The following is a 27,788-nucleotide window of genomic DNA, read 5'->3' on the forward strand; positions in this document are numbered from 1 at the left end:
GTGTGTGTGTGTGTGTGTGTGTGTGTGTGTGTGTGTGTGTGTGTGTGTGTGTGTGTGTGTGTGTGTGTGTGTGTGTGTGTGTGTGTGTGTTCAAGTGTTTCATCGCCTCACATCTTTTTTCTTTTTTCTTTTTGTGTTCTTTCTCATGTTGTGTTGCATTCCTCTCAATCCATCCTGAATCCACCCACCTCCTCCGTGTCGCCGTCATCCTCCTCTATGCACCACCCTGTTTTCCCAGCAGCCACTGCAACACCTCCATGTGACCGCGCTGACGGAGGGGTGTGTCTTTGCAGGTCATAGAGCCTCTTTCCTCAACAACACTGACTGCAAACAGGGAGCGCCGGACTTCTCCTTAAAAAAATGTGGAAAAAGAAGCAATTCGCCCTCGTCATCATGATCCCCTGAAGGAGAGTGTGTGTGCGTATGTGTGTGTGTTGTTTTTATGTGTGTGTATGTCTGAGTTCATACATGTGTGCCAAACCTCAGGAGTCACTGCACTGGCCCAGGCTCACACACACACTGACAGAACTAGTCTCACTCTCCCTTTAAAGAAATAATTTTGTTTACATACTTGAAGCAATGCACTTTTTTTATTTACGGCCCAGATTTGTTGGACTATTTTTTTTTTTCATCCAGCCATGATGTATATTTTGTTTTGAAGACTTTGGAACAATGAAGAGGTCATGTTTTGGGGGGGGTGGGTCATTTATTCGTAGACTTGCAAACATTCAGGGAATTTTTCCTTTTTCACGCGTTAACTGCTTTGTGACGTCTTCCTGGTTCACCTGCTTATGTTGCTGTCGGTGTTTGTGCCTGTGAGTTTGTTTGAGGAGTTCAGACTCAGGTTTTTGAGTTACTTCACACGCCTCAAACGTCCAAGAGGCGGAGAGCGGTTCATCGTGGATTTCTGAACTCGCTGCCCGTTCCTGGATGCTCTGTATAAGCTATTCCTCATTACTGAAAGATGTTTCCAGAGGCGACGGCTGTTCACAGCTGCACAGACTGACGGCCCTCTCAGCCTCCGAGGACACAAACCTGCATGTGCAGAACTAAAAAGGACTCAAAGGACTTTTATGACATCTTTTTTTTTTTTGTAAATCACTGAGAGCTCTTTTTTATGGACGTTAAGGGCGCTCTCGTTTTTCATTGTTTTATCTGGAGGGATGAACACATTCATTCGAGTTCAGTGACTAAAACAGCTGTATTTTATAGATTAGCGAAGGAGGTTTTGTCATTTGTAAAATAATGCGAAATTGTGCTGTAATACTATTTGAGCTGTAATCCATTTCTACTGTACAGAGTGGCGTGTAAATGAATCGAGGACAGATCTTTAAATGTACGCAAATATGTAAAGCTTCACACATTCAGAGCCTGTTTTTAGGAATCGCTCTTGATCCACGGGAGGAAATATCTTTTATCTTAGTTACTATGTTCAGTCAAATGGATGTGATATTTGTGGATGTCATTTTATAAACCATATGAGTTTAATGTATACATTTCATGCCATAAGAAACAACACTACCAGGTCAATCAATATCAACTCTGGTATCCCAACAGAGAACTGTCTCTTTACTCTGCCGCTTCATGTTTTTACTGATTAAATTGTTTTCTACCATTTCCATCTTATCTCACATTTTTACCAGTGCCAAAATCAAATAACTTGGTTTTTCCCCGTGAGATATAGTTTGCATTACATCTGATATCATCCTAATGTTGTTCAAGTGGAAAAATCAGATATTTGCTATTAAAAAAAGGACCAGTTTACAAACTTTATGATAGAAAGGCAGATTTCACTTTTGTTGTTTTGCAGCTGATGGTTAAAGTAAAAGATTGACATTTTGGGAAATACACGCATTTGCTTTCTTGTGAGAATTAGAGGAGAACATCAATACCACTCTTATCTCTTACGGTAACGTTAAATTTACTCCAGCGCTGGACACACTGGATTTTTAATCAATATTCTTGAGTTAAATCCCAAATCAGAGGCTTCAGTCAAAGCAAAAGTTCATTTTTAAACTGAATACCAGCAACGTGACGCTTTGATGTGTGAAATCAGGCCGATACAGAATCAAATATCTGCGACAATGGGGCTGATCTATTAAATTTAATTAATATTATTTAATATTTCAGTAAATAATTCCGTAAACATTTATCTATGTACTTGTTTTTGACAAAGAAAGCCTGTATCCGCTGTATGTGACTACACATCATGTTGATAACTGACACTTTACATTTTCTAGGTTAATCTTTGAGTGACACGGATCAAAATGCTTTAAATCATCAGAAAAAAGTGATTTGTTACTTGTGTCCTAACAACAATTTGCTCACAACTCTTCAAGAGGTTTAGAAACCAGGAGAGAGGTGAGACGTACTTTACTCACTAGGTGGTGCTAAAGCTGCTCATTCAGCCTCAGGGTTCCTTCACCTTCAAGCAGTTTTCAAGAATTTCAAAGTGCATTTTAGAGCCAAGTATGAAGTATTCATTTCACGACATAATGTTTTTACATGTGTCACAAATTGAAACTTCTTGAAATGCGGCTTTTTTTTTTTTTTTATCATTTAAGAGCATTGGTTTCCAACGTGGGGGCCAGGGCCCCACTGAAGGGCACAAGACCAATCTGAAGGGTCACAAATGATTTACAGGACGGAAAAGCAAACAAAACCATCAGTCTACTGGACAAAATTATTTTTTTTCCTCTTGTGAATTACCGAGAAAACAAGGGTGAAAAAAGTCGAGGTGTTGCAAGTAGACATTTCTTTTAAGGAGTCACAAACCAAAAACAAAAACAACAACAAAAAAAAACGTCTTACTGTACCTCCGACAGAATTGATATCAATAATTTAAAAAAGCTCATGACACAATCATGTGTAACAGATAATTTTATTAAAGAAACTTTTACTTTTTTATATATGCAGACATGTTCAGTTGAAATACAATCTTAAAATTAATCTGTATTATATTCATATTTTTTCATAACACTAGGAATGGACACTTTTAAACACTTTTCATCTAGTAACAATTCTATAACCAATTAGCCCGGCATCAGCGACAAACGCCTGTTGTAGAGTTTGTATACAAATACACAAAGCACAAACAATCAAACACATATTTGCACGTGGTCTGCATCAACTCCTCATAAATAACGTAAATCCAACAAAGGAGAACAGCTCAAACATTATTCACTGCTCACCTGCATCTCCGTTCTTCATAAATACAAGAAAAATACAAGAAAATACTTTTTTTTCTGATCAGAATCCGTGTCACACGTGTTAGTTTGTCTGGAGTGTTTTCAGTTTGAGTCCTCGAGGCTGCTGCTTTTCTGTTCCGAGCCGCAGTTGCAGAGCCGGACCATGATGCTTTGCAGGCTGGGCTCCACGATACCGAGCAGGGGCCTCTGGGAAGGGTCCCCGTTCCAGCAGGCCTCCATCAGCTGCCAGCATTCCCTATCGAAAGTGGGCAGCCGCTCGGGTCTGGCTCCTGGAGACGAGACAAGTGAGCCCCAGAACAGACAGACAGTCCTCAGACAGTGAACGTCGAAGCTTGGTGTTTGAAGACTGACCTCACTTGTGTACGTCAGCCTCAGCTAGATTATGTTTTAGGGTGAGATTCAGCACTTACATCACGTCGTAGTGACAATCGTTCCGGGCCGTATTCACAAAAAAATTATCTCAGCACTTAGAGTATTCCTAAGGAGCACTAAAAGTTCTTAGTCAAGAGTTATTTCTTAAAACCTATTCCCAAAGCCAACTTTTACTCAGGAGTGGGACGGACTCCTAAAATCAGACTAGAGGGCGGGGTTGACTTTGTTGCCATGGATGACCTTATGTTCATACCTTCTATGCCCACAGTGATTGGCCGAGAGGGAATGAGTGAATTAATGATAGAAACGCTTCAATGGGGAAGCGAATGAACTGCAGCACTGTATGTGGGGTCTGGATAGGACATTTATCGTCTGGAGCAAAATCCTCCTGACCGACGCCAAGATCGTCTGCATTGCTGACCAACTCTACCACGTTCAGAATGCCATCTCCATGAAGGCGATACCTTTTTAAAGGCTGACTATCAGCAGCCATGTTAGGTCATTCCTGATTTACTCTTAGTGACTTAGGAGTCCTACATTTTTAAAAGATTTAGGAGCTACCTTTAGCACTAAATGTGATTTGTGATTTTAACATGAATTTAAAACTAAACTACTATTAAATCCATTTTTTTGGCCATGAGCTGTCAAGGAAGCAATCTTCTAAGCAAATTGTATAAGTGACGTTTATATTTCGGCAAATCATATACAAATAACTATGGTAACAGTTGGTGTGCCAGCATGTGAGTTCAGTGATTTCTCTAAACATTCAGGGAGTGAAGAGCAGATGAAACCGTGGTATTTTAGTGTCTAAATCTGTGTAATATTGCAATTACTATATCCTCTGGGGGCAACACCTGATATTTTGGACCTTCCGAGCGACATTCATTGTTTACAGCCCAATAAGCAACTTGAGACGCGAGAAAGGAGTTTGAGTTGAGCGATGCCGTCTCTATAAACAGATATCTAGTACAACATCTAGCTGTGATTACAGCCTGCTGTTAAAATATGTTAAGTCAAAGGACACAAGAAATGTATTGTATTGAATGTTATCTGTGGGTAACGGGGGTGGGACTAGATAAGCTGTTGCTTCTCCTGCTTTCCCTTTCGGTCAAGTGAACTGTAAACCAAGATATTGTGTGATGATGATTTATCTAACTGACATGCCCGAAATAAACAAATGAATAAATATCTGCACATGACTGCAGATAAATAGCAACAAAAAGCTGAAGAAAAGCTAAATCGTCTTCACACAACAGCCCGTGGGATCTGTGATTGCATGACGGCCGATGCGTTCATCCTCTTTTGCTCTCCACACGGACTGTTTACCTGCATGCAACCAAAGCATGTTTAAAAGGTGATTGGTCAATACTGCTCAGACTACAAACGGAAACCAGACCGCTTCCTCTACCCAAATCTCATCTCGTTGCCTACAGATTGTACTTTCACATGCAGAATCTGTTTACAGAGACTGTACTCTGTATACTTTCGGTGTATTTCCTCTTGAAAAAGCAAGTGACGTAGTGTCTCTCAGTAATCTCCCTGTTATATTACAGTATGGGACACGTCTTTTTCATTCGGTTTCAACCCGTTTTCTCATTATTCATATCATGAAGTCTCGACTAATGCTCATAACACCGGATCACATCACCAAAACTGATAAATGAGTTCCTGTCAATCATCACTCTTACCGTCCTTGGTTTGTTTGAAAAGTCAGTGTGAACACAGTCTGAAAAGAACTAAAAAGGCAATATAATGTGTATTTTCATTGATTGGGACCAAACAAACCAAACTGCATGTGTGAAAGCATTGTTTACCTTTTTTAACGTTAATCCAGAGCTGGTCCTTACTGGTGCATTTCTCAAAGGCTTCTGGAAGTTTCACTGAACCAGTGCAGAGGTACCAGAAAAGGATCCCGAAGGCGTAAACATCCACAGAGTTATCATATTTTCCTGTCAGGAGAAGGTTCACAACAGAGAGGAAACCTTTCAGACTGACAAATAAAATTCCTGCACAATTAGATATAATTAATGACATAGGATGTAATGACGTGACATGTTCTGATAACATTGTTACAAAGACTGTCATACCAGGGTAATCCTCTCAAATAAATAAAGAATGTGAGATAAACTTCTGGGGGTCACTAGCAGCTGCCTGTTTAGAACATTCTGACCTATTAAACTGTTTGGATACAAGAAGTTACTCCAAGATAAAATCATCGACCTTGTGACTCCTCAGTAATCGTACCTGAAAACAGCTCTGGGGCCATGTGAATGGGGGTTCCCACAATGCTGCCAGACATCATAGCCTCTGGTTTACAGAAGCCCAGGTCAGTGATCTTTGCACGGTTTAGTTTGTCCAACTAGAATAGGGATGAAAAAATCAGAAAACTTGTGAGATCATAGAGAATTAATTTAATAAAACGGTGTTGTTGGAACTTAAATGCGACACTTCTAACCTTTGAACAGGCAACAACAAAAAACGTATAGAAACATGCATTGCCTTTGAAATCATCCCCAAATATAAAACGATGAATGAGCAGTTTTTCGCAGTGAAAACAGACCGTTTTGATGGCAGACGTTTTGACTCGTCATAGCACATGTGAAACTAATTCTGTTAAAGATTAGTGTGCTGGCAAGTGTGCATTTTAGAGGCAAATACTGATATTTGCCCACTTAAATCAGTTGAATAAATAGGCAGGCAAAGAAAAAGACATCTTAAGAAAAAAATCATCTGTCATAATAAAAAGTTTGCGTCAGCGTGTAGCGCATCACTGAAGTCCCTGAAATGTTGTGATATAGCTGCTGCAAACACACACAGAAGCTACCTGGAGTCTGATGTAACACCCTTTCAAAATACTACTTCTGGGTCCAGCGCTCAGTCGAACAGTGGTCAGGCCTGTGAACCGTTAACGATTAACACCTTTTCAGAGATAGGAAAGGGGTAAAATGACAATTCCGTTGTTGTTTTTTTACTCAGACCCGTTGGAACAAAGGGGAACACAGCACTGCGTAAATATGAGGTTTGGACCCGGGAATACGTAGTACTTCGAAAGGACGATACGTTACGTCACGTCTTAAAGACTGGATAGAATTGCTGAACTAAAGATATTCTGAACTTACCAGAACATTCTTTAGCTTTATATCTCTATGCAAGAGGCCCTGACCGTGCAGGAAGCGGATCCCCTCCACCACATCCAGAGCGATCTGAAGTCTCTCCCTCAGTATTAAACCAGCCTGGAAGAGATTGAGCAATAATGGAACAGGTGTCTTAACTGGAAGTAATGAGTGAGGTTTTTACTTACAAAAACAATATTACATCTCTTTCTGATCTCTGCATTATCAAGTCACCTTCAAGCCTGTATAGAGGTCTCTGTGCAGCCGCTCCATGATGAGTAGCACAGCGATGCTGGTGCCGTTTGCATAAGTGTGATCGATCACAGAGCCGTGCAGGTCGATAAGACGTTCATGCTTGGGCAGGGACCTGAAGGGGAAAGGAGCAAAACAGCATATTTCAGTCATACAATGATAAAATAATCACTTTTTTGTGATCTTGAAGTCACAGTATATGAACGTAAGTATTGCTTGTCCACATTTATACTGTTGTACAACCTCCTGCGTTCTTTAGGTTTATGACAGTAGGGGCAGACAAGCATTAGACACTCAACATGCTGCCGTGTGCACAGAAGAGCCTCAAGGCTTCAACAGTCAGAACATTGTTTTCATGTACTGGGTGGAGTTTGGCCTTTATAGCAAGGCAACTGCCATGTCAATGAAAACAGTTCTGCTCTTGATAAATGCACCTGCTTCAGAAACTGCTGAAGCCATTTTAAATTTCTATGCACACCTCTTGTGTGAGTGTCAGTATAATATGCTGCCAGCTGTGTTGAGTACATGCGGAAATGTTTGGTTTTCATCAGTAGTAACTTAACACGACTTCTTTACAGCTAAAAGAAAATAAGCCGTAAAATAAAGCAGAGAGCAGAACACTTAGAAATGCCTTCCCCTCTGCTCTCCTGCAAAGATCACCACACGTAGATGTCCTTATTTTTAGGTTCATAAAATGTCCCTGAAAAGCCAAACAGAAAAGTTACGTGCATCGGACCGAAGACAAACTGTAGGCAGCACTTTTTCATTAGTCATTTCACATTTCTGTAATGATTTATGTAAAATTTGGACACAAGAATAACAAAAAACATTTTCAATAAAATATGAAGGCTGTGCAAATGGTAATGCTGTGAGTGTTTATTTGCGTGTAGAGCAGAGGAGCACTGTCCAAAACCAGGTGAAAACAAACCCTCTGTCTGTGTGTGATGGTTTACGCTCTCACCAACTCACCGTGTGAAGTGAAACTCCAAAGCCAGGTCATTCCAGTGTTTATCATCAGGCGGCACCACAGACTTCAAGGCGCATGGGAAGCGTCCGCCCCAATTGTCACACAAGTACACAACTCCGTACTGACCCCGACCCAGCTCTCGTCCGAGCTTAGGCTTGCCTGTCAGAGAGCAATGCAGTCATTTTTACCTCAAACAAAAAATTAAAAATGTGTTTTGCTTATTGTTGCTTCACTTGGATATTTGAGCTTCACTGTGAAAATCTCTCCCTGCTGTACTTCCACTATTCACGCAAATTAATTTTTTTCTCCGCTTTAGAGACCTGCATGAACATTTCACTCCCCCTCTACCATTCTCTGTATTAGTGTTTTCTGCTCAGCAAAGCAACAGAGGTCCGCTTCACGTACGATGGTGCCATGAAAGGAAGACAAACGCCATTCATCTGTTCACGTGAACATTCACCATTCATCTCCTTCAGCTTCCTTTAAGCATCAAAACTATAAAACTGCTATAAACTCAGAACTAAACTCTGAAATGATTACTCAAGCTGCTGTTCCTGGTGTGTAGGGTTAGGGGTTAAAAGGAGGAGTAGATGTAATTCTAATAACTTTCAATCTGGTAATTTAACTGGAAGGATTCGGTGGTGACTCACCATGCAGCAGCACATCCCTGAGGGAGCGGCTCTCCAGAGAGAGACGGGCCAGCCGAGGGGCGTGGTCCTTCCTGACACGCAGCCACAGGTCCTCAGTGCGCTCCAGACGCCCCGTGTGCCCTTCCTCCAGCTACAAACACCAACACATGACATAACATCTCATGTTTAGCATTAGGAACAGCTGCTAAATGACTGGTTTCATTTAACAGTTATTTAACAGACCTAAAACTGTTAAACCGACCCATAATGTGACTTAGTTTTACTTTAAAACAGTGTCCGAATTGTATTCTATGTCCACCGTGACTAATTTTGTCAAACTACATCATCAGGAGGTGCCATCACCATGGAGACTGTTGCCAAGGTTCTCAGTGACTACAGGTCAGTTGCCCTGACCTCTCTGGCGATGTCTTCATTTGTCAGACTGGTCAACCCATTGATGCCTGGAAAGTGTCATTGACGCAGATGCTTTCCAGGCATCAATAGGTTAATGCACAGTTCCGGTTACTCCTTGGTGTATTTCAGATTTATTTTTAACCAGAGGGAGACTGCACAGTTCCTCTCCAGGAACCATCACCTTATCGAAGTGGAGAGGTTTGTGTGTCGGCCATCTGGTAAGGATGCCCCCTGGGCGCCTCCCTAGGGAGGTGTTCCAGGCACGTCGAGCTGGGAGGAGGCCTCGGGGAAGACTCAGGACTAGGTGGAGAGATTATGCGGAAGGACAGTGTGAGTGCGCCCTATATCTCCACACTGGCCTGGGAACGCCTCAGGATCCCCAAGTTGGAGCTGGTTAATCTGGCAGATAGTCTGGAAGTTTGGGGTCCCCTGCTAGAGCTGCTGCCCTTGCGACCCGACCCTGGCTTAGCGGTTGAAAATGATGATGAGGATGATGATGATGATGATGATGATACCGCACTGGACTGAGTTCTCAGCACGGTTGTTTGCTTTGCGCTTAGCTGAAACTTTGAGGTCAACATAAAAATGGACATGCAGTAAAGTTTGCTCACTCGTCTGCTACAGAGTCCATTAGATTCAGTCACCGGGCTTCTTTGTCTTCATATATTGTAATTCCTAAAATATTGATGGACTGAAAAGTGTAATTAAGTAGTTTTACTGATCATTAAATGTATAGTATTACTTGCTTTTTTTACATAATTTCTTTGCTTGGCAAAGTATGCCAAGTTCATCCGTATTTCTAACGTTAGGCAACTTTGCATATTACAATCATTAACTAAGAGTAAAGGATGACATTTATGCACCTTTCACTATGTGATCTGCTTTTTACAAGAAGAGACCCCCAGTGTTGTCAAGACATACATTAGGAAACTTTTGAGCTATTAAAATGCAACAAAAAGTAACTCCTGATGTGTAAATGAGGAAACATTCATCTGAAGAACTAATTTGATCTTTATTCTCCTCTTATTCACTAATCTTTTGGTCTTTGTTTATTCATATAATGGCCAAAACACGTGTATGGATCTGATGCCAGGTAGCATAAAAACAGTTTGCATGCAGCAGGCTGTGACATGCTTTGCACTAAAATGAGTCAGGACTGGAACTAAGATTCTGTTACGTGTAGCAGACTGCGCCAAAGAAAAAAAATGGGTAAAAACAGAGCCTGAAGTGTTCTGTGAGCAACAGCCGAAACACGGTCACCATAAGGAAATGTACATCACAGTGTTGCAACTCGGGGGTCAGAATAAGTACTGAGAGTCTTTGTCATGAATTCTTTTCAGTGCAGAAAAAAAGACTTTGCTTTTAAATTCCTGTATGACCAGGAATGTTTTTTTCCTCTAATTCCTACCTTACAGCACACTTACATTTATGACACCTCCTCCATATCAAACTGCATAGTTTTCTACCTCTATAATTAATGGAAGCTCTACTCGTGATTCTTCTATTTCCAACAGGAATGTGACGGATGTTTCATTACGTTGACTATGACCACACTCAATCACTCAGCTAGATAAATAATTTCTCTAGATTAAATTAGGATGTTTGTGTCCATCAAAAGGCCCGAACATGCAAAGCATCACTCAACATCCCCTTCTCCTCTTACACATTCAGTGTATTTCTGTAACTGCAGTAGGAGTGAAGAATGATAAGGGAGCGTGGAAATGTAGTCAGTGATCATGTGACCCACGCTGTCTGTCATGTGATAATTATCAGAGCAATTTGACTGGAACTGATTAGTAGGGGACTTCATGGACAGAGTCGCAGCTATTTGCACATTGAGGCTTAAAAGGCAAAGCAAAGTGAAGAGGAATAAATGACTGAACCACGAGCTGTAAACGGCCTCACAGACAATAAAAGCTGTCCCGGCTGTGATTGAAGTTATTACCGTACTGTCACACAAATGTCATTTTAAAGTGCGTTCACAGAATCAAAGAAAAATATACTTTTTCCTTTCATTGTGGTCAGGTGATTGATGTCACACATTTACTAGCCTGACATTGCCAGACCAAATCACAAATGCATGAGTCTGGATGATCTCAGTTCATTTTAGGTTTCATCAACGGCCATTGACCAAAATGCCTCAGACTCATGAAACATATGGCGTAGCACTTGTGTGCGCACACGTGCATACCGGGGCGTAACTCTGCCGTGAGAGCCAATGAGAATTGTAAACGTGCAAACATGTAGAGACAGAAATGACATGCCGTCACGTAAATAAAATAAATAACATAAGGCTATTTAGTTTAATAAAAGGACAAAGTATAGATCAGCTCTATAGGAACTATGTTCTATATCAACAAATTACTTCTGTTGTGGCCTGACTTTACATCCACTAGTGGTTTGATGGCAGTGAGAATGATGTTTAGATGGAATCACACTTGTGAGACACTTGAAGTATATGGTCAATGACAGTTACTGTCTGTTTTTAGTTATATATTTAAGGCGATGTAGGAAGGCAACAGAGCACAGTGGTGCAGGCATTGAGAGGGAGATGAGGAACGAAAGCAAAAGGCAGCAAAGAAGAGAAAAGGCTCACCTGGTGCAGAGAGGCAGCGAAGGCCTCATGGGAGCTGTTGAGGCGGGTTCTGAACTGGGAGCAGATGCTTCTGGCCAGTTTGGCAGCACTGAGGCTTTCTATGGCGTCCTGTGCCACTTTCCGCTTCCACTCCGGAGTGATGGCAGGAGGGTTCACAAACGTTATCCTGTGGATTATCTGGGAGCAAGACACAGCATTAGTACATGTCTTTAGAAGTAACCATTTGGTTTGCAACTCATGTTGCTGAATTTATTAGTCGCTGACCTGTTTGATTTGCTCCCAGAAGAGTCTTGTGACGGAGGATCCTGAATGAAAGGCGACCTCCACATGATAGGCAGCATTTAATAGCTGTAGTAGATGAGAAGAGGGAGTAAATATGCCGTTTTAAAATGTCATCTGTTGGTCTAGAGGCCTTTTGGGGCCTTAGCCAAGCAGAGTTGATGGAGACTAATGAAGCTACGCGTCATAAAATGTCATATTTATTTGTTGGAAAACCACTTTGGTTTTTCCGATCACTCTTTCTGCTTTTAAGGGTCTCTGATCCCATGTTGAACCCTTTGTTTTTGTTTGCTTTTCTACAGATCTTCTGTTAGTTCACACTTCAGTTTAAATGGCTAAAAGACTTTTTTTAATAATTTCTAATCCAAATATTTACTTCCCAATTCCCTCCAGACATTTGGAGTCAGATTGTTGGCATTTATACTATTGAAGCCTCATTCAAGTCTCCAGCTTTCTTTTCCTTGGTAATCAGTTCATATTTGTATAAAACCTTTTCATTTTTTGCAAGTTATTATCATTCTCATAAAATGCAAAGCTTATAACAAGAAGAAATTAATAAATATGATCATACAGCTCAAATTTAAAGGGAAAAATTTGGTATTTTTCAACCTGGACCCCATTTCCACCTACATTTTTTTGTAAGTCACTAATGACAACAACTTTCCTGAAATCTGTCCAGTCGAGCGCTGCAGCCTGGCTAACACAAACCGGGCTGCAATGTAATCGAACGTGGAAAATGCGCACCATTGATAAAACACTAAAAGTGTTTGATTTGGCCACTGATTCATTTTGTTAATCATGTTATGTGTCTGACTACATTAGGGAAAGATGGTGAAGTCTTGTGTTATCTAAAAGAGCTTTTATGAAAACAATGGCTCGTCTTTGCGCATCTCCAAATTAAACCAACAATATGTGGAACTACACATCGCGCAGCTTTTAATGGACTAATGTTCCTTTAGGTGAGGACAGGCTGAAGTTGTAGCTGAATGTGCTACCAATTGATCCCAACACTCACATACACTGCACATGTTTGACTGGGACACTACTGCCAGCCAAAAAGGAGAAGTGATCCTACCAAAGCACATTTCCCCTTGAGAAAAATGTTGTTCCAAAAGTGGAGCGCTGCAGACACAGTGGAGGTATTAGCTAAAGTTACTGTAGTAAATCTACAGTAACTTTATCACTACATCAGTAGCTACACACAAAAGCATGGCAGGATACCGGCAACTTCTCCATCTTTCCATCATGTAGTCAGACACTTTTTTGGGGCGTACATTGATGGTCATTCTTGCCCCGTTTCATTACATTGCAACCCAATTTGCGGCGGCCAGGATGCAGCTCTCTCACTCAATATACAAGCTTACTAAATAAGGTTTCTTGTTTTTCACAAACTACTGCTCACCTGTTTGAGGTGATTGGAAGTGATATTGTGTACAGAAGAATCCATGTGGGACTTCTCCAGACTGTTGAGACATCGCTCCAGAGTTCCTACGAAGCTCTCCCTCAGATAGTCCACAGAGCTGATAAGCTTATTCGCCACAGCCTGATTCAAACGAACCAATATCAGCTCCTGGATCTGGTGGATGCAAGATTTGATCTCCTTCGACGTAACAGGATCCTTAGTTGTTACAATGATGTCTGCAAAGAAAACAGTTTTTCAAGTTAATATGCAGTGTACGTAACCAGCAAGGACCGAGACATTGTGACGAAAACATATTATGAAGCACAAAAAGATAGATAGATTAAAATAATGTAATTTTAAAGATGCTTAGAAAATATTTGTCTTGTTTGTTTGTCAATCTTGCAGACACATTAAGTGTCTCCGGAGGGTGGTGGTAGATTCTATATACTTATTTAGCCCAGTTGTTACTTATAGCACTGTGTGGTTTTGGGTTACACAGAGAGGTGTTCTCTCATTTAGCAAAACCTCACTGCTATAAAAAAGGTGGACAAAAACCTCTCTGAAAAAGGTCATATAGGTTCAACAGCACCTCAAACTGCAGCCCAAAGCAAACTAAAAACATTATAACAGGAGGGTAGGGTTTATTGCAGGACTTGTGCATTAGACTGCATTAGTTTTGACTAGGTTTGCCTAATAAAACTACTAACTTAGTGGAATTAAGTAATTTGGGGAGTTTTGTCCACTAGTATAGCTATTTAGCAGGAGTTTTCATACTGTTCAAGTGATCTGCAGGTGGTGGTAACATTCCTCCATGAAACACAGTAATGCACCAGTAAAGGAAGAAGAAAAAGTGCTAAAAAGTTAACATGGACAGACACTGCAGGTTCAAATCTTGAAATAATCTGATTTGCAAATTGTTTTATGAGGAACTAAAAAATAAAAGATTTAATATTTTTGTTAGACCTGAAGGATACACACACAGATGTTTTGGGGAGTAATACTGAATGTAAACAGAAACTAGGTTTGTTTTTTACGATTAAAATCCACAGAGCACCTATTTAGTTTTCAAATTTTACATTAGAATGATCTCTACAGTGCGTGCACATTGCCATTGTGGTAGATAAGTCTGTTTAAACCGCCTGTTCATATGGCTAGTTTTCTAAATAATGGGTGATTTTCACATCTAATTCCAGAGCATGGTCCGATGTTAAAACACCGGCGCTGGGTATATACCTTGTATGAGCCTTACTCATGTGAGATGCCGTGGCGCAAGCCTCTACAGATGGTGCGCGAGCTACGAGCATGCAAAAAGGCATTTATGCCTACGCACTTTTCTACGTGAAATGTCAGAAGGCGTACAAACAAAATATCCTGTGAAGAAGCAAGAAGTCACAGAGTGTTGCCGAAATAACGCCACTATCACAAATCTAAGAATGGATCAAATTAAAAAAAATATGAATGGGTACCACGAGTCATCCATCTTCTTTAACAAAGAAGTAAAAAAGAGGGAATGATTTCTCATTAAGTTGAAGATTTCAGAGCAAAATAAACCAGGCTCACGTGTGGTCATTCTTGAAAAATACAATGCGAACCCACAGAATCAAACGTATTGGGGAATTTCACAGCAAATCACATTTCCCACTTAGAATCTAAAATAAAATTCATAACCAGAGAGTATGCTTCCAATTAAATATACAATACATCCAATAGCCTAAAAGCTGCATTTATTCATCAATTAAGCTAATGAATAGATTAAATCACTTTTTTGGAAAAGTTATTTAAATTTGCCACAATTCTTTTGATCCCTTTGAGTTTCATCTGAAGAAAAATTAAACTTTTTTACAGTAAAGTCCGACATTAAGGGGCGCAGGGGACAAAAAGAAATCTCTGAATACCTCTAAATAATGTGATCAAGATTTTAAAGTATCTAACAAAATAATCTACCTGTATTTACCAGTCTATACCAATAACCTAATCCTACAGTAAACCATCATTTTATTTTTGTTTTCGTTCAATTAAAATTAAAATTTCTGTCTCTAACACAGTCACACAAACAGCGCTGTTACATATAAAAGCACTAATAATAGCAATAGTATGCTTTTTATTTACTCATGTTGGCACATGATGACTGTATGCATTTTAATCTGGGCTCATTTCACATTAAACAGCAACTTTATGCTCAAAATACTATGTTGCCCTCAAAATGTTGTTTTTTAGACAGGGGCGTGTATTCTTTACATTTCCTACACTGCACTGTTGTCACAAATTACTTCATTGCAATAAAGACTATAAACGTTTCACAACAAACAAAACATAAATTAATAGTTCTTATTTACTAAAATGTGTATTTTTCTACCAGTGATTGTACTGAGCAATATGAAGTGAAAACCACAGAATGTGATAAACTAAGTGCTGATAATGTCAAAATACGTGTGATATCCAATGAAATCACAAGCTTGTAAACACATTAGTAATTCATCAGTATGTATATACCGGTACTATATATTATTATAAATACTATTTTTTTAAAAGCTAATTAAATTGAAGGCACACAGATGGAAAGATCCTGGTTCGGACAAAGTACAAAATAATGATAGTCTTATGCTTTAGTGATTTTTACAGTAATGTTCTCTCAAGTCCTTGTATGCACAAGTTAATTAAAATAAAATAAAACAATGTAAAATATTAGTTTTACTTCTTTACTTTTGTTCAGTAGATACAACTTTAAGTCTTCACTGTCATCACAACTCTGCTGTTCCTCTTTACTCTACTAGGTCAGAAATAATCAAGTTTTTTTTTTTTCAAATCAGCATTGTTATTATCAAACGGTTTATTTAAGTCTTCATAAAAACAAGTTAAGAGTTCCATTCTTCAAACGCCAACTTTTAACACCATATCTTCCTTAATAATATGATAAATCTGGACAAAACCCCATCAAAAGAAAACCACATCTACTGTACGTATCCAGCGTGTTCACTCACTAACCTGTAAACTCCAGGTTGGCAGCATCCTCCAGCAACTGCTCTTTCATGCTGCCGAGCGTTTCAACAATCATCTCCTTCATCTCTTCCTGTTTACGGTTAGCAATGGCCATAAGGGAGGTGAAGAGTTCCCCCTCTTTCTCACGGGTGTATTCCAGCCTGCGAGGAGTTATCTGCAGGTCCCTCTGCATGTCAAAGGCCTGCAGGGAAGGGAAGCAGAGAGGGTGAAGGTCTGATGTTGATCTTTAATGGGCATAGTGGGTCAAAGCAGACTGAGATCAAGTAATTCATGCAGTATCGAGCAGTAAAACAATCACAGACAAACAGTTCAGTATCCTCTGACCTGGTTTATGAAAAGATCTAGACAGTGACAATGAATCCCATTTAGCAGGTTGGCAGCCTCAACCTGCTGGTTTTGAAGAACTTGACGAGCAAAAGGCACCAGCAACCGATGCAGCTTTTCGAAAGCCTCACCCAGCACGCTCTGGGGCTTTGCACCCAGGCTTGGTGTCTGTGTGAGGATGCCACAGGGGCAGTTTCCTATTGGGCCACTTATGAAGTCGAGGAAGTGAAGCTGTCTATGGAGGGCGCTCTTCTCCCTGTCCTTCTCCTTTTCTTTCTCCGCTCGGCCGCTGGGTTCCGGTGAGGCTGCTGGCATGGTGTCAGGGATCCGAATAAAACAGATGGGAAAGGAGAGCATCTTTTTGACCTTCTGCAGTTCAGCCACCTGCTCCGTGCTTAGGGAGTCCTGGTTGATGGCATAGAGTATGATGGGGATCACGTCATGAGTGTAGTCTTCCAGGGCCTCTTCTATGGGCTGGACACTTGAACAAGGCACGACTATGACCTTTGCTTCCTGATGACAAACCACAAAGAAAACATTCATGTTACTTTCCTTTCAGACACACTGGTTTATATACAGGCAATTATCAAGACATGTGGTTCTGCAAAACCAGTTCACCCATGTTAAACACAATTTCACATTTACTCCAAGTGAAATCCAGTCACGCAGACACCTCTAGGAGGATACCACTGGATTTAGTTTCTGAATGTTTTTGAAGCAATATCTACCACAGAACCATAAATGGTGTTGCTCTGATAAACCCACTGTGCACTACCTGTCCAACAACAAACATCAGAGAGGCAAAGTTAGCAACTAGCTGGTGAACATAGTGGAGCATTTTGCAGCTAAAGAGATGGATATTTCCCTCAGGAGTTGATTGAAACCAAAAACAGAGCTAAAGGGTAAGTGAATATTGGGCTCTTGTTCACCAGGGAGCCAGAACCATGACTTCAAATGAATGATAACTGTAAAACATATAATGGATGTGTAAATAGGTGACTGCATGCTAACAAGTTTTCCATTTCAACTTACAAAGGTGTCAGTGGTGTTTCTTTACAGCTTGCAGAAGAAGAAAAAAACATAAGGACAACATGTTCAGATCAGAAATATGTCCTTGTTACTGAATAATCTGAATATCTCACTGTGGACAGTTTAATTTTCTCTACCAAACATTAGAAATCATAATCAGGTTTACTTTTCTCTATGTTTATGGAAATGCTGAAAAAGTCTTAACTCAAAACTTTCGCCCGCTATATAAAGTGTTCAAAGCAACAGGAGCACAGTTTTCAAACCAATTTAAACTGAAAGGTGTTTAAACAGCTTCATCTGTAAAAGGAAGAAAAAAAACTTCCAGACATATCACATGCCCTTTCTATTTCTGAACACCAAATGGCACATAAATATTTGCGGTGGTCTTGGGAATATCTGTGACAGGGCAGGCAAAATGACACAAGTGGAAGGTTTTCTTAACCCTTGATAAATAACAACTTCAACAAAAATATTCTAGGGGCGGGATTGAGAGTGAGACCATGACGGGGGGGAAGACAGCCAGAGAAAAGAGGCAAAAAAAGACCAACAGCTTCACAAAGGGGACAGTCAGTCCTGTCTCCAAGAAACAAGAGCAGAGCCGATCTGAGCAGTCTCTCTGAAACAAAGATAGCCTGCAGTCAAAATCTATGCTATTTAACTTGATTTAATGCTGTTTTCAACAACAACTTTTCAAGATAATGTCTGTGGGACAGTTATTTGGTTCCATATATTTAAGAAGTGTCACCGTGAGTTAGCATTAATGCCAAAAAGAAAATATTTTCATTGCCAACGACTGCTTCTTGTAAGTTGTTCACACGATAATAAATAACTTGAAACTCAATGCTACCCTCTGAGCCGGTTCTACAAAGCAGTTTTCTTCTATCAGCATATTTAAAGGGTGATCGCTAATGTCACAGGCCTTTGTTAACAAACGGACTTGTTTACGTGAATTCATGGAGCAATAAACATAACAGATATGTACCTCAAAAGAGGTCAGAAACATGGGGGATAGCATAGCACCCTTTATGTACTCTGGGTGCTTAAGTGGGAAGCATGAGTTAGCTCTGGGATGAAGAGAAAGATAATTAGTGAGTTGGCCTCTGAAGCAGGTTGCTGTGATTATGGCAGCAGTGTGTGAATACCACAGTGAGCAGAGAGATTCTGTGCCTCCGTTTACTCCAACTTAAACACGTTAATCTCTAATTCATTCAGCAGAAACCTTAAGAGGAGTTTAACACTGCTTTAGTTTGTGTCAAACATTATGTTCATAAATATCAAAAAGATATGAGACTTTTAATTAAGCTGTAGATTGTTATATTTTAAATGATCATGGAAATAAATCATATATGGTCATTCTGTCTCTCATCTCCGATAAAGTTTGTATTATTGGGATGAACAATAATCCAGCAAAAAAAACCTCTGAGGTCCGCTCACGCGTGACAAACTTTTTGACCCAATAAGTGGCCGCAGATCCCACGTCTCTCAGTCACATGTGAAAAGGAACAGTGGTGTGAAAATGCTTTACTTCCAGCACTAATATTTTCCTTCCAGGCATTCCTCTATTACACTTTTCTGTTTTTGAGATAAGACCGCTGGATCTTGAAGCAGCGATGAAAAAGGTTTTGAAAATATATAGCCATATTTAATCAATGTGTTGATAGCATTTTGCTTATTTCTGTTTAGCACAAACAGACAATGACGAGTCATGCAAACTACATACCATGGGGTTTTCTTTCCTAACAATGTTTAAAAATCCAGAAATGAACTCACATTCTCACAAATTAAGTTATTTCCACAACACAAATGGTGTTTGTCTCAAATACATGTTGTGAAGATGCAATCAATGTGTATGTTTGTGTGTGTCAACAGCTCACACACACAAAAAAATATTTCATTGCCATTCACAAACAAGAACGTTTTTTGTAACGACATGAACAACTATTGTCCCAGAATTCCCTTGTAACCATGGAGACTTCATCACAGCAAAGGGTTTGGGATGGCCTAGTCATGTGAATCGCACCAGACCAGAGGCATTACGTAAGGGGGCTGGGCGGGTGGGCTGCCCTGAGAAAGAGCTCGGCCTAGTTTAAGGGCTGTGTGATGCTGCTCACTAAGGGGCCTTGGTCTAAAGGATTAGAGACTAATTTCCACGTGTGACACATGATAAAGACTGATGACAATCCTTACACCATGCTTAATCAATTCTCTCCCACAAGATATTGTGATTTTCAGCAGGCCGCACATAACCTCACAGTAACCTGTGAATCTGTTTTTAAGAACAGCTCAGAACCTTGAATGCATTTCGGAACAGTATTTATTTGATAGTGAATTAATCCATTTATTTATAGCACACATTAGACAAACTGTTCATGTGCTAATGTTGAGGTCATCAACTTAATTTTGCTAATGTCAGTTCTGGTAAAAGTTTTTCCAGAAAGAGAGGGAGAGCTTCCTGACAAAAAAATCATTCATCCAAGCACACACTTCTGCCACATCATACCTTCATTCTTTCAAGAAGATAAAGCAGTGGGCAACAAAGTAATGCCGGTAAGGATCACTACCACATAAACGGTTTCATATCAAACTCCTTATTTAGACCATGAGTGGGCACTGTACTGAGAGTAGTAGTATCCACAGCCTGTGATTTAAAGCCTACCTGTAGCAGTGGTTGATGCAGGGTGATCTCTAGCTCTGCTAATCTGTGGGCCGGGTCCTCACACTCCTCATGGATCTCCAGGTCTTCCCGAGGCACCGTGTCCCAGCGGCCAAAGTTAGCCGCAAGCTGGTGCACCAGCTCATACTGGCCAGGCAGTGCCAAGCTGAGACGTGTTTGTCTCCCGTGGGTGAAACACAGCTTTCGCCTCTTGCAGACAGTGCCCTGGACTCCTTCACAAGCCTCTCCGGCCTCAGGGCCCAGTGGCAGCAGCCTCTCCCCCAGAAGGCAGTTGAGCAGCTGGTAGCGGGCAGCGCAGTCCTGGCCCAGTACCAGGATGTACGGGGCAGCGCCCACACTGTTGCACAGGTACTCTTCCTGATGGATGGGGAAAGAGATGCAGCTGAGCTGGCCTGAGAGAACAGACAGAACAAAAGGACGTATATGACACTGAGAAGTGGACCTCATCAGTAGCCTTAAGCAACTCTGTTCACATCTGGAATTAGTGAGCTTTTACAGAGCTTTTGGTCAACATTGTCAGCTGAGATACAGTACTTAATGACACATTATCCTTTGTCTCATCATGTATTTGTATCTATGTTTTCCCAGAATATACAAAAGATCACTTTTCAATGATAAGAGATTTACATTGATTTCCTGAACTAGCCTTAAGGTGTGAGTAAACACACAGAAGAACCTCCTATTCAACCTGTTATTGAGAGAATCAGCCATAATCCTCAGTGATGCTGAGTCACAGTGTAAAACAGTTACATAACAAACAGAGCAGCAATTGCCTACTTTATACACAAGTACACTTCTTTCTAACATACATGATGACTTGAATTTAACTGTAATTACAAATTGGCCTAATGGTTTTCACGTGATATGTTATGCGTGTTCACTTGCTAGTGTGTGTGTGTGTGTGTGTGTGTGTGTGTGTGTGTGTGTGTGTGTGTGTGTGTTTCAAGATTCAAGAGATTCAAGAAGCTTTATTTATCCCAAGGGAAATTATTGTGCAACAGTTTCAATACAAAGATGGGAAAGGGTCAGAAAAAACTGTGTGTGTGTGGGTGTGTGTGTGTGTGTGTGTGTGTGTGTGTGTGTGTGTGTGTGTGTGTGTGTGTGTGTGTGTGTGTGTGTGTGTGTGTGCACATGTGCATACCGTGTGTTAGCTTCTAGCTCAGCCCAGCCCTCCATGTCCATGATGCTGTAATATTTTCCTTTATATGAAAATTAATTAATGTGACTTTCTAAATGTATATGATGTGTAAGTGGTTTGCAGCATAGGCCTAGTATTTTATAAGGTTGACCACTTGTTTTGGGTAAATGTGTGGCCATTATTGGCTCAACCACCTGAAAAGGAAATTGTCAAAGGATGAGAGGTACAAGGAATATTACACCAAGTTCATGGATGAGGTCATTGAGAAGGGAAATGCAGAAGAAGTGGAGGAAGACTCAAAGGAAGGAGAAAAATGGTACATTCCTCATCATGATGTTTATAATTCCAAGAGGCCAGATAAACTGCATGTGGTGTCTTGATTGCTCTGCCAAACAAAGGCACCAGTTTAAATGACTTGATAAACAATCTGTGTCCTTTCGGCAGCACCCCATTGCAGTGATGTTCGACATTGAGAAGATGTTCCATCAGTTCCACGTGAATTAGGCTGATCAAAACTATCTGCGCTTCCTTTGGTGGAAGAAAGGCAACCTCAGTGCACCACCTCAAGAGTTACGGATGAAGATGCACCTATTTGGCGCTGCATTGTCTCCCAGATGGTGCTAACTATGGCCTGAAACACCTTGCTAAGGAGAACAGCCAGGAGTACCCTCTAGGCTCACAGTTCATCTTTCAAAGATATCTATGTAGATGATGGGATGGCAAGCATAGAAAGAAAGGAAGAAGCCATTCAGCTTGCACACCAGACCAGAGAACTATGTGCCATGGGTGGTCTAAGACTGCACAAATTAATTTCCAATGACCAAGCTGTTCTGGAAAGCATACCATCCTCTGAACGTGCATCTGATATTAAGAATCTTGACCTTGCATTTGATGACCTGCCAGTGGAAAGGGCACTGGGCATTCAATGGCACATAGAGCATGATTGTTTTTCGGTTTTGGTACCAACCTCAAAGATCAACCAGTAACTTGCTGTGGCATACTGTCCACAGTTGCCTCCTTGTATGATCCCATAGGCTTTGTGGCCCTATATCTACTGAAAGGGAAAGGAATTCTACAGGAGATGTGCAGACATGGCACAGGTTGGTATGGTCCCCTATCAGATGAGCTTCCAAGGTGGGAGAGTTGGAAAAATTATCTTATCGATTTGGAGAAGATTAACCTAGCCAGAAGCTACGTACCTTCTGACTTTGGAAGGATAACCAAAAGGGAGTAACACCATTTCTCTGACGCCAGCACAATCAGATATGGTCAGTGCTGATACCTGAGAAACAAAAATGAAGATGGAAACGTACATTGTTCTCTGGTCATTGGAAAGGCCCATGTTGTCCCCACAAAGGTCACAACCATTCCCAGGTTGAAATTGGAAGCTGCAGTTGTCTCAGTCAAGGTCAGCAATATACTCAAGGAAGAACTTGGCTATTCTGATATTGAAGAGTTCCTCTGGACAGACTCCAAAGTAGTTTTGGGGTACATAAACAATAAGGCGCAACGCTTCCACACGTTTGTGGCCAACAGGGTACAGGAAATACATCTCAGCACAAACCCTCAACAGTGGAGATATGTTCCAACAGACGAAAATCCTGCAGACCATACCTCTAGAGGTTTGAGAACTGTTGTCATCCACATGGTTCACAGAACCCAAGTTCCTATGGGGGACGGAAACATTTCTCTCCATAGAAATGACTCCAAAGCTACCCCTTGGAAACCCTGAAGTCAGAGAGGTTCAAGCACTAAACACAAGAACTACAGAGCCACTTTGCCTTGTAGACCACCTATCTCATGTTTCATCGTCGTCTCATGCCACCAAAGCTGTTGCTGTTGTTGGAACTAGAGAATGCTGAACGCATTATTCTCAAAGATCTGCAGGAACAGGCTTATCAAGTGGAGCTTAAGTTTCTGCCCAAGGGAGCTCAACTATCATCACATCGCAACAATCTCGACGGCTTCCTATAAAAAATGGTGTGATCAAGGTGGGAGGGAGACTCTTTAACTCATCCTTTTCCAACACAGTTAAAAATCCTGTGATCATTCCGAAGAATCACCACATCACAAATATGATCATTGCTCATTATCATCTCAAGGTCAAACGCCAAGGAAAGGGTCTCACTATCAACGAAATCAGGGCAAATGGCTACTGGATCCTTGGGATCAACCGAGTGGTAGTATCCCATATTAATCGATGTGTAAACTGCAGGAGGCTCGGAAGACCCACAGAAGAGCAAAGGGTGGCTGACCTCCCTTCTGAGCGTGTGGATTCATCACCACCATTTACCTACTGTGGAATGGACTGTTTCAGCCCGTTTCTCTCTAAGCAAGGCCGGAGGGTGCATAAAAGATATGGTCTTCTGTTCACTGGCTTTTCCTCCCGTGCTGTGCACAGTGAAATGCTGGATATGTCAATTAATTCTTTCCTTAATGTTTTATCACCATCGTAGCCCGTGAGATCAAAGCTGACCAAGGAAGCAATTTTGTGGGAGCCAAAAATGAAATGACAGAAGCTCTCAAAGAAGTTGATACAGACTGTCTGATTACTTTTCTCACTGAGAAGCAATGTGACTTGAATGCTCCCCATTCAAGTCATGTATGCGGTGTGTGGGAGAGACAGATCAGGACTGTCAGAAGTATCCTTCGATCCACACTGACACTCTCTTCGGGGAGGCTAGAGGATGCATCTTTACGGACCTTCCTATATGAAGCGATGGCAATAGTAAACAGTCGCCCACTCACAGCTGGCAATCTCAATGATCCAAACAGCCTCATACTACTCAACCCCAACCATTTACTCACTATGAAACCGGTCACAGTGCTGCCTCCTCCCAGCAAGTTTGTTCGGGAAGACTTTTATGCTCGGAAAAGGTGGCACCAGGTTCAGTATCTTGCAGAACAATTTTGGAGAGAGATGATGGTCTACCTAGGAACGAGTGGTGCCTGGGTAGAGTACCAGAGACCAATATTGACCGAGATGGACGTGTGAGAAAGATCAAAATATGCCTTGGCGACAGGGAGCTAGGCAAGAAAGGCAGGCGTTTCAGCAAGCAGTCAGTGGTTGTACGTCCTGCTCAAAAACTAGTTCTGTTATTGGAAACCGCATAAGTGTGTTTCTTGTGATATTGTGTATGCTTACGACTATCTTTAACCACACCCTCCAATGCTGTAAAGGTCTGTACTATGATGCTGTGTTTACTGCTCTATTTGAATTGATCACTATAGATGTAGAAATCATTTGTGCTTTATAGCCTACCTTGCTAATAAATCACTCATAATTTGGTGGGAGTGTAAATTCCCCTTAAAATTACTTGAATTTAACTGTAATTACGAATTGGCCCTAAACAATGTGCAATCCCAAGACCCCCAAGGTTTGATTTTATTTGTTACGACGAATTTGTTAATGGTTTGCACGTGATATGTCATGTGTGTTCACTTGCTTGTGAGTGTGAGTGTGTGCGTGTGTGTGTGTGTGTGTGTTTGTTGAAAGTACATTTTGGCTTCTAACTCCACCCTCCATGTTCATGATGCTGATAATATTTTCTTTTATATGAAAATTAATTAATGTGACTATTTCTAAATGTATGTGATGTGTCTGTGGTTTGCAGCAGAGGCCTAGTATTTTATAAGGTTGACCACTTGTTTTGGGTAAATGTGTCAAATGTGGATGTACAGATGGCTAATTTAAATAGTAGACTTTTGTGTTAAATTACTCTGAGTATACTACACATGTTAAGGTTTATTGTTTGTATAAGTATGCAAAATTTGCAGTTTTGTTTGTTCTTTTCACTCAGCTCTTACAGTGTGTTCATGATTATGCTCTGTGAATAAAATCTTCATGGACCATCAGTTCGAGAGTTGTCCATTGCTTCAGCTGGGGACACATGTGGCTTCACTGTAACTGTTCCTAGAATCTAGCATTCACCTACTAGTATTCACCCCTTGCCCTATCATGACGCATTAAAGCCTATTGTTTCAGACAGACCTGTGCTGAATATTTGACCGAACAACCCTGCACAGTGGACAGGCTGAACAGGGAGCCGGTGCAGACCTGTGCATAACCTCTTTTAAATGTCAGATCAAGAACTATTGAATCATGTGATGCGCATTTTCCCCAGATAACTAAGTGTAACCAAAATATTTTACAATGAATCTAGTTTAGAAGATGAAGACGTGTTTAGCTTTGCCCATGAAAGGCAGCATTATGGTCCCATTTTTTTTCTTTTGATTATAACTAATCTTCAGCTTAACATTGTTAATTCAACATTGAGGCGAGTTATTTTGACCTACTCTGTGTGCGGGACACCAACTCTGATCAGGTTAGCCACTCCTGCGGACGTGACACTTTACATTTTATGGTTATGCCATCACTCATGTGCATTTAATGTTCCATAGAAGCAAGTTTCATAATGATAAAAAAAAGCTCAAATACTGGTGAAATTTAAGCAGTTTTAAATTTAAGAGTTGTTAATAACATTTTCTTTAAAAAATTGTCATCTGGGATGGGTTGTAATGGAGAAATATGGACTAAAATAAACCAAGTCTAAAAGTAAACCTAACCCCCCCCACACACACACACACACACACACACACACACACACACACACACACACACACACACACACACACACACACACACACACACACACACACACACACACACACACACACACACACACACACACACACACACACACACACACACACACACACACACACACACACACACACACACACACACACACCAGGATTTTAAAGTCTGCCAGAGAGTGTTGAAATCTCAGCATATTTGGTGCACTTAGTGAGGGGGGGGGGGGGGTAATCTCTTTAGTTTTCCCTAATTAATGCATTTTTTCAGTCTACTTGTTGGTGGAGAAATCACTTGGTAACTGTTTCTTTTAACACATGGTTTATTTAAACATGGAGCACCGCAGGGATGTTCACATGCTGCTGGTGCTCTGTGTGTTCAAACCCACCTGCCTCAAACGAAGCTGAATCCGAGCCCATGGTCGATGCACAAGCATTGCTGTAACGTTGCTTTATTTCCCGGAAGAAGGCATTAGTCTCCTTTAGGTTCTTCTTCAGCTGTATGGTGTGCTTGTTGTAGCTGCTGAACGTCCTCGTCAGTTCCCGAGCCAAATGAGTAGTTTTCTGTTGCTGTACAGGTCCCTCCATGGTCGACAGGTCCTTGTTGTGATTTACAAAAGGTCACGCAGGGTGCCAAACACCCAAACTCCACGTCTTAATTGAGCTGCTCACACACCTTTTCCTTATGTTTGTCTGCCCAGCTGCGTTGAATAATTACACAAATATAAAAACAGTCCCTACAGTGTCAGTGAATGCAGGCTGGGCAGCTTTTGTTGTTGTTGTTGTTGTTGTTGTGGTGACGCTGAGGCTAACTCGAGGACTGATTTGTAACAGTTAGCACACAAAAGTAACCGCTATTTTGCCATTTTTCTACTCAACGTCGACCCTCTGACTGACTGAGTGTTTTAAAGCAGAAGATACCAACACCGCGGTGATGTGTTACAAACTAATTTGCTTAAAACAAATGTGTGTGTCGCGACCTTAGCTGAGCTCCAGATAACGCCGACGTTAGCGCCGCTACCCTGAAGGCATCTCCGGTCCGTCCTCGCCTGGGGCTGGCACAACACACATACCGTTAAGGAGTCCAGCACAGCAGCGTCTCAGGGCCATACAGCTCCGTGGGGGGAAACACGGAGCCCAGTTGCCTCTAAATGACAACTTAAAGCACGGTAGTAAAGTTGGGGTTTTTCCTGATGAGGCTCCGTGGGGAAAAAAGGATCTTCCTACTCTGGCCCGGAAAAAACAGCGGACATGTTCATCCACCGGGCAGAGCGACCGCGACACAACTTTTAAATGAAATGCTTTCTCTTTCTGTGGAGGTGGAGGTGGTGATGAAGAGGAGGAGAGTCAGGTCCAACGCACACAGCGGCAATCAAATCACTGCAAAACATAAAGTCGACACAAACCGAAGTTTGAGGAGAGGAAAGGGCGTGGTTCTGGAGGCGCGCTGCACTCTGGGAAATGTAGGAAGCGTCGGTTTGGGATCATCAGTGGCCTCGGAAAAAGATGGTGTCCTGGTGCATGGATGGGTCCCTTTGTAGTGATGTTTTGTGCAAAGTCACAGTTGTTTCCAATGGTAAAAGAAATACCCAGGCAAATAAATGGATGTGACTGACAAATAATAGAAGTACTTGAGGTAGGGTCAGCATTATGCCACCACAACCCATCCAATATATCATACTTATTGATAATGAATGTTATGTGTCATAAACACCACGTGTGGTAGATTTTCTCAATTTAGCAGTACAAAATAGTGACGTTTGTCTGCGTCCCCTCCCGCTCTTAGATTTTTTTCCC

The 27,788-nt window shown here is 41.2% G+C and overlaps 2 protein-coding genes across 2 annotated transcripts in view; one reads left to right on the top strand and one right to left on the bottom strand.

The window, feature by feature from the left end:
* The window catches only part of celsr2 (cadherin, EGF LAG seven-pass G-type receptor 2), a gene marked incomplete at both ends in the record, with an annotated part of 62,895 nt that extends 62,632 nt beyond the window's left edge, over window positions 1-263 (top strand). Inside the window, one exon of the mRNA XM_083939866.1 lies at window positions 239-263. Within this exon, the coding sequence (XP_083795992.1) occupies window positions 239-263 (25 nt within the window). The remainder of the gene's footprint in view (window positions 1-238) is intronic.
* Window positions 264-2,917: 2,654 nt separating this feature from the next.
* dstyk (dual serine/threonine and tyrosine protein kinase) lies at window positions 2,918-27,381 on the bottom strand. The gene is made up of 14 exons (XM_083939380.1): window positions 26,381-27,381; window positions 20,243-20,652; window positions 16,558-17,070; window positions 16,219-16,414; window positions 13,234-13,469; window positions 11,817-11,900; window positions 11,553-11,729; window positions 8,564-8,693; window positions 7,916-8,072; window positions 6,929-7,061; window positions 6,701-6,814; window positions 5,826-5,940; window positions 5,396-5,530; window positions 2,918-3,478 (listed from the first exon to the last, which is right to left on the bottom strand). The coding sequence occupies exons 1-14, from the start codon at window positions 26,577-26,579 to the stop codon at window positions 3,291-3,293; spliced, it is 2,787 nt and encodes a 928-aa protein (XP_083795506.1). The 5' UTR covers window positions 26,580-27,381; the 3' UTR covers window positions 2,918-3,290.
* Window positions 27,382-27,788: the final 407 nt, after the last annotated feature.

The sequence above is a fragment of the Echiichthys vipera genome (assembly GCF_963691815.1).
Source record: "Echiichthys vipera genome assembly, chromosome: X".
NCBI classification, from domain to species: Eukaryota; Metazoa; Chordata; class Actinopteri; order Perciformes; family Trachinidae; genus Echiichthys; species Echiichthys vipera.